The sequence below is a fragment of the Nelumbo nucifera genome, chromosome 2 (genome assembly GCF_055504915.1).
Source record: "Nelumbo nucifera cultivar China Antique chromosome 2, China Antique-T2T, whole genome shotgun sequence".
Taxonomy (NCBI): Eukaryota; Viridiplantae; Streptophyta; class Magnoliopsida; order Proteales; family Nelumbonaceae; genus Nelumbo; species Nelumbo nucifera.
Genome location: NC_142650.1, coordinates 114,398,611 through 114,410,792, shown reverse-complemented (window position 1 = coordinate 114,410,792; position 12,182 = coordinate 114,398,611). Strand labels below are relative to the sequence as shown.

General features: G+C 38.8%; 1 protein-coding gene across 2 annotated transcripts; it reads left to right on the top strand.

The window, feature by feature from the left end:
• The first annotated feature begins 95 nt into the window (after nt 1-95).
• Nucleotides 96-4,033, top strand: LOC104611200 (zinc finger CCCH domain-containing protein 53-like). 2 transcript variants are annotated; one of them, XM_010278172.3, is made up of 9 exons: nt 96-1,195; nt 1,295-1,474; nt 1,587-1,766; nt 1,908-2,008; nt 2,103-2,348; nt 2,459-2,615; nt 2,837-3,037; nt 3,138-3,214; nt 3,387-4,033. In XM_010278172.3, exons 1-8 carry the CDS (start codon nt 96-98, stop codon nt 3,169-3,171), a joined length of 2,199 nt encoding a protein of 732 aa, XP_010276474.1. In that variant the 3' UTR covers nt 3,172-3,214; nt 3,387-4,033. The 2 variants fall into 2 exon arrangements, with proteins under 2 accessions (XP_010276474.1, XP_010276473.1); XM_010278171.3 differs by having other exon boundaries at nt 1,587-1,772.
• The last annotated feature ends 8,149 nt before the right edge of the window (nt 4,034-12,182 follow it).

The window sequence follows — 12,182 nt, the reverse complement described above, 5'->3', positions numbered from 1 at the left end:
CATGCAGATGGGTGTATTAGAGAACTCAGAGCTGGCACCTCCACTCGAGTGAGTAAGCACAGTTGTTGGAAAAAGGTTTAGGGGGCTGGGCACCAATGGACGCCTATGAAGCTACAAGGATCGTCTTCTCGAGAATCCAGAGCCTAGATCCCGAGAATGCCTCTAAGATCATGGGACTTCTCCTCATTCAAGATCACGGAGAGAAGGAGATTATCCGTCTGGCCTTCGGACCCGAGGCCCTAGTCCACTCTGTGGTCCTCAAGGCCCGAAAGGAACTGGGACTTTCGTCGAACACCCCGTCGACGCCATCCACGCCTTCGTCTCCGTCTCCGTTCCTCTCCAGCAGCTCCAACTCCTCCGTTTTCAGACAGGATTCTTCTTCGCGGATGCTTGGCGGCGGCCTCAGCCTTGCTCATTCCCTCTCCGTGCAATCATCGCCTTCTCTGTCGTCGTCTTGGACTGCTTCCGCCTTCTCAGATATCCCCAACCAGGACGACCTTGTAAGTCCCGGTTCCAGCTCATCTGCCTCCTACTCGGCGGGAATAAATGGCATCAACAACATGGTCGTGGGTTCTCCGCCCGCATCATCTTTGTTAGCTACTGCTTCGGCTTCTCCTTTCTATGGCGGTGGTAGCGATCTGATTGATGAGCTTCAGCTCCAAGACCAGCTGTCATTCCTCAACGATGCCTCCCCCACACATGGGCTAAAAAATGCAGCTGACATGTTCTATCCACAATCCGAATCAGCCAGCGGAACCAGTGATTCTATGATCTTCCCCTCTTACGCCGCCGCCGCCGCCAGCTGGGGAGCTTCTATCAATGGCCACCACCGGCGTAGCTGTTCCGTCACTGACGTCTTGGTCTCTGATGCTGGGGCTGGGTTTGGGTGGAAGCCATGCCTTTACTTTGCTAGGGGTTACTGCAAGAACGGAACCAGCTGCCGGTTCCTTCATGGCTTACCCGATTCCCCTACGGCCGTGTCTGATACTGCCTCTTTGGTGGGCTCTTCTGGAAAGTTAGACATCGTGGAGCAATGCCAAGAGCTGCTCAGATCTAAGGCCGCCGCGCAACAAAGGTTGGGTACAGTGTCCCAGCTCATGGCTTCCCCTCCTTTCCCCTTCACCACCCCAGCCGATGGCACCGGAAAATGCATGAATTTCTTGCTTCAGCAGCAACAGAATGATAGCATTCAAAGGTATAAACCGATACTAAATTGATCCCTTGTATAGTACTCTTACACGGTTGAAGCCGGCCGCGGTGATACCACTTGTTTTAATTAAATTGTCATCGTCAGAGCGGCAGCAACCATGATGATGAGTGAAGACGTACACAAGTTCGTTCGACCTCGACTGGAAAGGACGGAGTTCTCGACGACAAACGGTGGAGGGATGGCCAGCCCGGGATCCAGGCAGATCTACTTGACGTTCCCGGCTGACAGCACCTTTAGAGAAGAAGATGTGTCTAATTACTTCAGGTTCTTCCTTCACATCATCAAATACCAGAATGCAGTAACTTTAAATTTCAAGATTGACTAGTGAAATTGAAGTGAGTTTTAACTCCTTTTGTTTCTTTGTTTCTTCTTGAAGCATTTATGGGCCTGTACAGGATGTGAGGATCCCATATCAGCAGAAACGAATGTTTGGGTTTGTCACATTCGTCTACCCGGAGACGGTGAAGCTCATTCTGGCCAAGGGGAACCCGCATTTCGTCTGTGATGCTCGCGTGCTTGTCAAACCATACAAGGAAAAGGGAAAAGTCCCAGACAAGTACAGGCACTCACTCTCCTCGCTTAGTCTCATACTAATCACCAATGCTGCTCCCGCCGTTGCCACTACTACTTCTACTGTTCCTCCTATATCTCTCATATATCATGTTTAGCTTTTAATCTTCTGCCATTGCTTACACAGGAAGCAGCAGCAACAGCAGCAGCAGACGGATGGAGGAGGCTTCTCGACTTGTACTACCCCTACTAGTCTCGATTCCGGAGATGCCTACGAACTGCAACTGGGTAAGCAAGGAAAAATTCTCCTTTCGTCACTTGGCTGTTTATTGTCCCCTTTCTCTTTATGAAGATTTATGAATAAGGGCATTCATCCATTCAGGAGCAGCAAGGATGTTCTACAACACACAGGACGTGCTACTGAGAAGGAAGTTAGAGGAGCAGGCTGACTTGCAACAAGCCATAGAGCTCCAAGGACGAAGGTTGATGGGTCTGCATCTTTTCGAAGTGAAGAAGCATCACCACCGCACTATGTCTGCCGGTCCTCCCGTTTCCTCCACGCACTCTTACGTTAATCAAAGTCTCGTCCTTCCTTCTGATTGCAGCAGCAGCCCCGAAACGCCCGACGGTATCTCCTTCCTTCTTTTCACAAATTGCTGTTTTGAATTTCCAATAAGAACGGTAGGCCTGAAAACTTCCAGTAGGGGCTTGTTCAAATTTTGCATCGTATTGTTTCAGAGAACTGTGTCAGCCCTGCCACTAGCATTTCTGCCGCAGCCACTACTGCTGCTCCTGCCGATCAGCAGTCGCAGCAGCAAGCATTGAATTCTCACGAAGAATCCAGTGAAAACAAGGAGGTGATCCGTGACGTTGAAGACTCTGACTTCCAAGATGGGTAATGAAATCCCTCTTTCTTTCCTGATTACCATATGCTGACGAGAAAAATGGCCCTCAAATAGTAATTTTCAAATTTTTTCTTGGATTTCTTCTGATTTCCTGTTTTAGTCTATTTTGGGTCCTCCGATTTATTCTCTATTTTTTCTCTCCATTTGTAGTTGTTTTCCTTGCCTTATTATCATTTTCGTATTCTCTAACTAAATTGATTATTGAGTGCAGGGTAGAGCACAATCTCCCTGATAGTCCTTTTGCATCTCCTACTAAATCAGCGGGAGACCACTCTTCTTTCTTTTCCGCCCAGGAGGCCGAGAGGAGCATTGCTGCCTCTGCTTCATCTTCGTCTTCTACTTCCTCTCCACTGCCGACCACGTCTTCCTTGGATATTACTTCTTTCAAATCATGCTTCTTCCAAGTTCCCAGGTATTATTAACTATATCTCTTGTCAATAGAATGTATGTTTATCCTCAAAATATGATGATTATTGGTAATAATAGGCATACGAACTTGGCTTTTGCTACAGGTTCTCTTCTGGGCATGGAGCCATAGGATTGTAAAACGATGATGGAGACCGGGTGGGCATTGGCTTCCCCTGCTCGGGTAAGGAATTACGCGCTTATTTATTTATTTACTTATATTTTGGAGAATTGGATTCGTTAGATACCCAATTTGTTTTTTCGTTTCAGAAGCCCCATGTTCTACCGAAATTGTGGCCGTTTTCTTAGATCCCTAAATATTCTTCCTTTTGTTATGTTGCACTCTGCTTCCGCAGGAAAATTGAGAATTATAAGCCTACAGGATGATACACATTACCTGTATAATCATCAGGACTGAACCAAACGAGATCACAAGAATACTGTTTACTACAACACAATACATACTGATAGACAGATGGACTGAGTCGACTGACTTGGGAGTGACGATCGCCCTTTCTGTCATGCACTTTTTCTTCTCTCTTATCCCTTTTATATTAGAGGAGATGGACCACAAACACATAACGCAGGACCACCACAATGTGTGGTAACTCTTTGTATTTGTAGCAGTAACTCTTTGTATTTGTAGCTCTCCCTTCCATCATTTTACTGTCCATCTCTCGTCAGGAAGTGACCGTGAAAGAAAAAGAAAGAAAAAAAAAAGAGAAAAAGTAGAAGAAATTGCAAAGTAAAGTGTAAAAACACAAAAGTCGTCCGTGAGGACTGAAGAGGAATCAACAGTCTTGAGAAGCAGGAGCAAAATCAAGGGGGGAGGAGCCGAGACACTGTTTACTGAGTGCGAGAGAGCAATAACACAAAGATCGGGAGGAGAAAATGGAAAAAGGACGGCTCGTCTCAGTTCGGCTCAGCTCATGACACTCATGTAAGGCAGATACAGACAGGACTTGGTTTCTGTAGTTGTGATACAGCATTTGTCTTTGTGCCATCTCTCTCTCTCTCTCTCTGGTGCACTATGTCTTTTTTAATTCATTTATTCATGGGTTGGAGAGGAGGAGTCACATGGGTGCTGACACAACATGTGGCCACTGGGTCCTATCCCCCACGTATTTATCATCAAAATACAATAAACGAAAGGTCCCACATCACACCCTCAGCCAACACCCTTTCACTATCAATCTCAGCTTTTCGCAACTTTTTTAGCTGTTGGTGAACTGTTTAAAAAACACCCAGTCTTTTTTCGGGGACTGATTTGGGCACATATCCAAGTTTTTGCTTTTTTTTTTCCATATAGGCTAAACAACACCAGTCTGCAACTAACCACGTTCGTCGCCAGCAAACGTGGGCCCCAGTCCCACTAAGAAATGTACTGCTCTCGCACTCAAAAAGGACTTATGTCTAGAAGTTGATGCCACACGTATGACACAGAAACACGTGGTAGAATCTTTTGAGTGTTGAGTAGACGGACGTGGCTTCTCTGACACTCTGACATGTTTGCCTGCAAATTCATAGTCACGGGTGAGGAGACTCTAGACAGGATTTTCATCCGTCATTGTTTGCCCGGCTCCATCGGCTGACGTCTAGTTATATATGAACCTCAAGGCAAAAATTCAAGCCTCCCCTCCCCATGTGTTTTTCGGGTCCGAACTATGGAGTTTTGGTAGGTAGGGAGTAAATTGCAGACAGTGGAGTGGGTCTTCCGTATTTATCCCCAAGGCAAATAAGGTTAATCCGAAACTAACATTATGCGACCTTAGATTTCTTAGCCAGTCAGCTGCAGTGTTGTTAAGGTAAATTTCAAAGCATTCGTCCGAAATAGCTTTAACATTCTAGGGTGGATCTTCACGTCCACTTAAGCCATTAATAATAATGTTTGAAATTTGAATCCCCCTTCTAAACAATGTTTCTCTTGCCAGGTCTGCCCAAGTTCAGGCCCGTTTGGGCAGTACCAACAAGAACTGTCCCAACACTCTTCGAATATAATCTTTGTTTATACATCTCACTATAAGATTAGGGCCCATATGAGATGCATGGACACAGATCATGTTCGAATGTTTTTTGGTTTGGAGATAAAGACTCCTGTTTAAGAGGGCTGAGTTGAACATTTAACTATATGGGGTTTGCTACCTGATTTGGAGTTTAGGACATTAGGACTCCACGAGTACTATTTTTCCATGATTTCTTATTAGAACTCCTGTTTGGCTACATGACTGCTCTTTTTTCCATTCTGTTCTATTCATTATCATATCCATTGTTAAATCTTGAGTGCTTCAATCATTTCTTACATGTTCTGTCTAGTGTTATATGCTTTTCAATCTGCCTCTAGATCTTCTAGCCCCCTCAACTTGTATAGTATATCTAAAGATATTATCTACAGAACAAAATTTACCCTTAGTCAAGTGATTGAGTTTGTTATTGGATTGATTTGTTCCCAAGATACAACAAAGCATCAAGTGAAAAACAGCAACCAACAAACTTGAAGAATTTCCAAGCAAACCTTTTATGAAACAATAATAATCCAAATTGAAAGAAACAATGAATGACTTGTGTATATGAATTGTGCAAAAATGTCTTGACCTATAGCCCTTTTATAGATTATGAAAAGTTACTTTAAAATTTTTTCAAGTGCTTGAGAAGAGGTTGATCTGTATAATCATGAATTTAAATTAAGTGGTTGTTCATAATTAGTTAACAATTAATAATTGTTAAACATTTAAATGGTATTTCTTGATCACACTTGACCAAATCATTATCATTGGATTAAAAATTAAAATTCAACAATTATGAATCAACTTTCCCATTGTTCCAGTGTGTCCCTATGCAAATTCCATTGTGGAATTCATAGTTGGATTCGTACTTGAACCTAAATTTGCAGCCAAATTCTCACTTGGACTTGTAAAAGGCCCAAAACATTCCCATGCAAACCACATGAGAAGTGTGAGCAAAATGCATCTTACTACACACACACGTTGCATGGTACCATGTTTCTATACTCCCCAATTCATCCTTCTAAATAGTGTATGCAAACTCCTATTAATAAGTTAGAAGGATAACTACTTACATACACATGTACTTTAGAGAAACTACTTATATATATGGGTGAACATGGATCGGTTTGTTTCCATGGCAGAACCTGGAATCTACCCTATAGAGGTTGATTCCAGGTTTTTGAAATATCCTGTAAATGTCAGTTTTGGCATTGGCGGTTGTAGGGTTGGTTCTGGGGTCTATTCATGGAAACCATTCTTTCTTTATTCTCCCTGTTCAAAAAGAAATAATGAAATATGTTCTTTAAAATTTTGATTTTCAAATAAAATATAATATATAGTTAAGACTTATATTATTTTTATTGATTAAATTGAGTAATTTAATATATTGACTATCATAATACATTAATATATGGTTCAAAACTTATCAACTAAATTTAAATTTTGTAAATATTATTTTTTACATTACTTATTATACACATCCAAATATTAAAATGAAAACAAAACATCAAATCACTTAAGTAACTCAATAGTCAAGACCATGTCCTTTGTAACCACGAGTGTTTGGGTTCAAATCTTCACATCCTCAAGAGTATTTGGGGGTTTATTTCAAGGTAAGTTCAATTCCAAGGTTGGTTCAACCAAGGCCAACTAAGGCAAGTTCATTAGGATGGTACGAGTATGGTAAATTAATAGGCCCTAGAACCAGCCTAGGTGGATTCGGTTCCAAGAATTTGGAACCAAATTCTACCTTGTAGTAGATTAGGTAGGATCAGTTCAAGACCAATTCGAGGTCAGTTCCATTCAGTTTCGAGTAGAACCTAACCATTTGCTCACCCCAACTTATATATGCCCCGAACTTTCAAAAACAACTTTGACATACCTTGTTGACCTTTCTAAAGTTAACTCAAACTGATAAATCTTAAAGGACCGAATTGCCCTTAACTAGTGATATATTAAATTTTTAAAATATGCCATCCTCTCCTATTTTTTTTCTTTTTTTCCTTCTTCCTCTCTATCTTTTTCTTCTTCTCCACCCTGAAACACCACCAAAACTCCTTTTTTTTCTTTTTAGAGAGAAATGGAGTCAAGAAATTTGATTCCAAAACCAAAACCGAAGTCACGAGAATCTAAAATTTCCTTGTATTACTCTCACCAACAAAATAGTCTAAAATCTAACTAGTCAAATAAATAAAAATCCAAATTTCCTCCAACTACGATTACACGCACTAGTGATCACCCATCACCAAAAAGCCAACACATCTAAGTGTTTACTGCTAAATGTAGAAAGTGAATGGTTATTTGTGACTTGCGACTACATATATTGTTCATCAATATCTTAGTGGCCTAGTGGCACTCCTCACTCTTTAATAATCTAGACCAATAAAAGACCATCCTTTCTCTCTTATAATGGCCTTCTCCATTGTTTATAGGGATGCAAAAGGAACAGATTAAATCAGATTCAAATACGATCCGATCCAGAGATCCAATCGGATCTCACAAATGGTTATTCGAATCTGAATCCATTAAGGATGTTGAGTATCTAAATCTGATCCAATCTAATTCGAATTATGAAAATTTGAAAACATTATTAAAAGAAAAAACATAAAAGTTTATATAAAGAAAAACAAAAAATATAAGTATTTTTCCAACTATTTTCATCATATATATTAATATATATACATGTCTTTTTATAAAAAAAAAAATACAAAAAAACATTATAAACATATTTATAAATAAATATACTAATCTATACATGCCTTTTATAAGTTGATATGTTTATAAATATATACATATGTACAATTGAGTCAGATAGGGGTGAGCTAATCTGATCCGATTTTCAATCAAATCTAAATATTCGATCTTAATATCCGATAGAGGGTCATCCATATCTAACAAAAATAGGATTGGATTTGGATCAAATTGGATCATGATCCAATCCATTTGCACCCCTAATTGTTCAAAAACAAAGGAGAAACAAGTATTCAATTTCTAGGTTATGGGTTCTGATTTTTTGTTATAAAATTTTTGCTAATATTAATATTATAAAAGCATTTGGAGTAAAGTATTAAATGTTAAACAATATATGCCTTTAACTCCAATCAGATTGATGTATACAAACATTTATTTGTAAATAAATAAAGTACATAGTTGTTTCATGTTTATATTGGTATGTTTTTTGTGTATTACCCCTTAAATTGGATACTTATGAGACTCGTGTTAGTTTAGAATGTTTTCAACCATTGAATAGATTTGGGGAGTTTATCCTAACAAGACTGACACTAGTGTATTGCCAAGCATTTGGAGCATCTTGTCTTAACTGCTAGGGTTAGACCCTATGCACAGTTAGTGGGTGCTTATAAGAGACATTCAACCCTGATCAATTTTTAGTTATGCCCTAGACCTTTGAAATAGATGAACGAAACTGGAAAGTTACACATAACCCCAAACTTGATTACAATACTACACTAAGTAGTGGACCAAACTACCTTTAATGTGCCAATCAGTGCGGTCCATCACGAGTCAAAATATCTGGGCATGTTGGGGAAATTTAGGAAATTACTTGAGTGGGTGATCATAGTGATAGGATCAACTCCTTTGTCGTACAAAGAGACTATCAAGGTTTACACTCTCTCTAATGGAAACCTAAACTATCAACAGTGAATTTCATTTGTGTTTGAAATTTGGTTTTGCAAAATATATTTATATATTATATTACTATTTTATAAAAAGATTTTTAATCACAGGATCCATCTAAGTAGAGAGTGTGACATTGCACCTTACAACTAGGTCATTTCCTATCGGGTAGTATTCTGATGATTATGAGATGAGAGGTTAAGCGTAAAAGACAATTACAGAGATGATTACTTGATAGGTTTTATCTCACACGAGTCTATTATCCTTGGGTCTTCATTGGGTGACTAAATCCAATGATCATTTAAGTGTAAATGTTGGCCCTAGACTGAGCCCATGCTGATTGTCTCAAGGGTTCATTGTCCTAAGCAGTGAATTCGGCCTAATCTCTTCCAGAGGTGCCGAACCCTCATGAACTTGTGTGAGACATTTGTGGGATTCCACGCCATACAATAGCAGGTCCAAAGTGGCCATGCAATACCTAGGAATGTGAGCTATTAAAGCAAATGGGCCAAAGGTCCATTAATCATGAGATTAGTTAAAACTAGGCATGGTTCTAGGTATAGAGCACCTATCCTCTTAGGAGGATAATGCTCCATATCCAAATCATATTTGGATAATCTCCTAATTTGATTAGGAGAATGCTCCATAAAAGGGGATTAAGAAGGATAATCCAATTCAGCTAATTTTCTTCACTCTCTTTCTCTCTCCTCTTCTCTCTTTTCTCCCAGAAACCCTAAATCGACTTAGGCTTTTCAAGAACTGGTTTTTATTAGTTTTTTCTCTAATTTTTTGCAAGAAAAACATTGGAAAAATCAGGCTCACATATCCCGTTCAATCCAAGTGGGTTGGATAGCAATTTTGCTAAAAACTGTGTTTTTGAACTAGCATCTCCCGTACACTACGCCATCTTCAATTGGATGCTGGTTTTGGGATTGATATTAGGCATGAACACTCACTCTAGGAGCTATGATTTGTAGTATTCGTATCAGGTACAATCAACTTTATTTTTGGTTTCAAATATAGTCCAATTTAATACAAAAACGATCTAGAAATTCAGATTTCAAAATTACTGAGAAATCGATTCCTGTGTTGGGTTGGAAAATTTTTGCCCTGCCATATAGTAGTCCTATTTATGTTATACGGGGCCAGCCAACAAGGCATGTACAAGTTGTTTTTGAAAGTTTAGTTTCTCAAATGTGTATAGCATATATAAGTAATTTTCATAAAAGAAAGTCTTATAATTTTCCAATGAGAGAGAATGTATAAAAAGAAGGGGAAACAACATGACAAAACAAGAGTTTTTTTGTGGAAATTTTCAAATTTTGGAATGTTGTTTTTCAAAGTCAAAAAAGTAAAATGGAAGTGCCCAGCTATGTGATCAATCAATTAACCACCCAAGATATTTAATCTCTAATAAAAAAAGTAAAAAAAAAAAAAAACAAGCCCAACTCCCTTGCTTCACCTCTTTTTCTCTTTTCCGCCCCATACCTCTTTCACAAGGTGGATCAGTATCGGTTTGAAAACCAATAGGATCAAGTTTGACATTCCCTAAGATTAATTCTTGGAGAGTTTTACATCTATATGAGTGTTTCCTCGTATATCAACTAAGGGGACGTTTGATAGGGGCTTCCATTTATTTAGAAAATGTTGGTACTTAATTTGTCTTCAAAATCGAGAAAAAGTGGTTAATAAACGTTTTTCCATTGTTTATTGACATCTAGGTGCCACTAGGCACCACATATGCGAAACAATAAATAAACACCTTAGTGTTGGGAGAAACATTAAAATGAAGCTTCCCCCAATATTTAGCACATACATAAACTGAGACAAACATTTATTTGATAAACAAGCTTATCAAATAACATTTTGGGGCAAACGCCTATATGACGATGAGCTAGCACTGTTTATCTAAGAAAGGGAAGTGGGAAGTCATACCAAAGACCATGTAGATCCTACATCAATTGGTGGTCCATAAATTAATAAGAAAATTGTTACGGGACAATTATGAAAAGACCCAAGACCCACGGGATAATAACCTAATCATGCCAAGGTCGAAAATCTACTTAAGTGCTCACAAGACTGTGTTCACACTGTTCGTACAGTCTCTTGCGACCTTGCATTGGGAATATCTCCCCATGAAAAATAACATAAGTATAAGATATTCCCAATGCACAATGTAAAAAGCTTTGCAAACTGTCTTGGGAGCACTGAAACCAATCTAGCCAAAGTCAGCGAGGACAGGCATGTATTGACTCAAGAGGTTGGTTACGAGATTTTTTTTCTACACAACGGGGGTAGTCCTTCCCCCTCCCCAAGCCACCATCAATTGGCAGTTATGACTTACGAGCATTAATACATTGTTAGGGTTGTGTTTGGAAACGATGCAAATAGAGTGTAAATCCCGGTTCAAGGTAAATTTGCACTCTAGTTCACTTTTGCCTGTGTTTGGCAACATTACATTTATGCATTGACAAATGACAGACCAATGCATATTAACATTGAGAATAAGATGTAAAAATACATCAATAAAAAAGAAGTAAATTTGCATTCAAGTGGGCTTTTGATAAAAAAAAAAAGCATATGCTTTATTGGAATTCGTGTTTGCATCCATTACATCTAAAAGTCTGTTTAGTAAGAAGGTAAATTTGTCGGTACAAAACTAACCCAATTTTGCAATTTATATGAACCATTTTACTCTACATATTTGCATTCACACTTATTTGCATCATTTCCAAACACAGCCTAAGTTGTTATTCAATTAGTCATGGCAACTATTGTAATCATTACAGATGAAACCAGTCTTAGACCTATATATTGTAACCAAGTCACACATCCGAGATAAGCTTCCGTCAAGGCAAGCTCATGCCCACACCATTCCAACTTTCTTTTGCAACCTGAATATCTCCTCATGAAATAAAGCACATAAATATGAAGATACTCTCAATACAAGGCTGTAAAGGCTGCTTGAACGGGCTTTGCCCTGACTGAAGCCGAACCCCACACATCCAAGATCATCAGAGAACTAGCCTTCATTCTTCATTTCTATTCTTCGGTCTCCTTCTCTTTCAGCAAGTTACAAGCCCTCTTTGAGAGTGCAAGAGATGGCAAGGGACTTAAAATTCAAGATTTACTTAAAAAATCTGAATTGATTGCAGCAACAGAAAGGTGGGGGAGAAAAAAAATAGGGTAAAAGACTTAAACCTCCCTTAATACTTCTTCTAAATACAGAAGCTTCCCCTCCTTTTGTTTTAAATTATTAAGACCTCCCCTATTGAATCATGTCATTGGACAAAAATGTCCCCTCTTTAAGAATTTGGCCTAAATCCGTATGCACAAAGGGGTGGATTCAAGCTGAGTCAAGCCAAATAGTACGAGGCTCGAGCTTGATTTTGAAAAAAATATATTTTATAAAAATAAAAAATTATGTATAAAAATATTTTTTATTTGATATTTAAAAAATAAGAAGTATAATAATTAATAATTATAATATTTTTATTATATATATTATTTTCT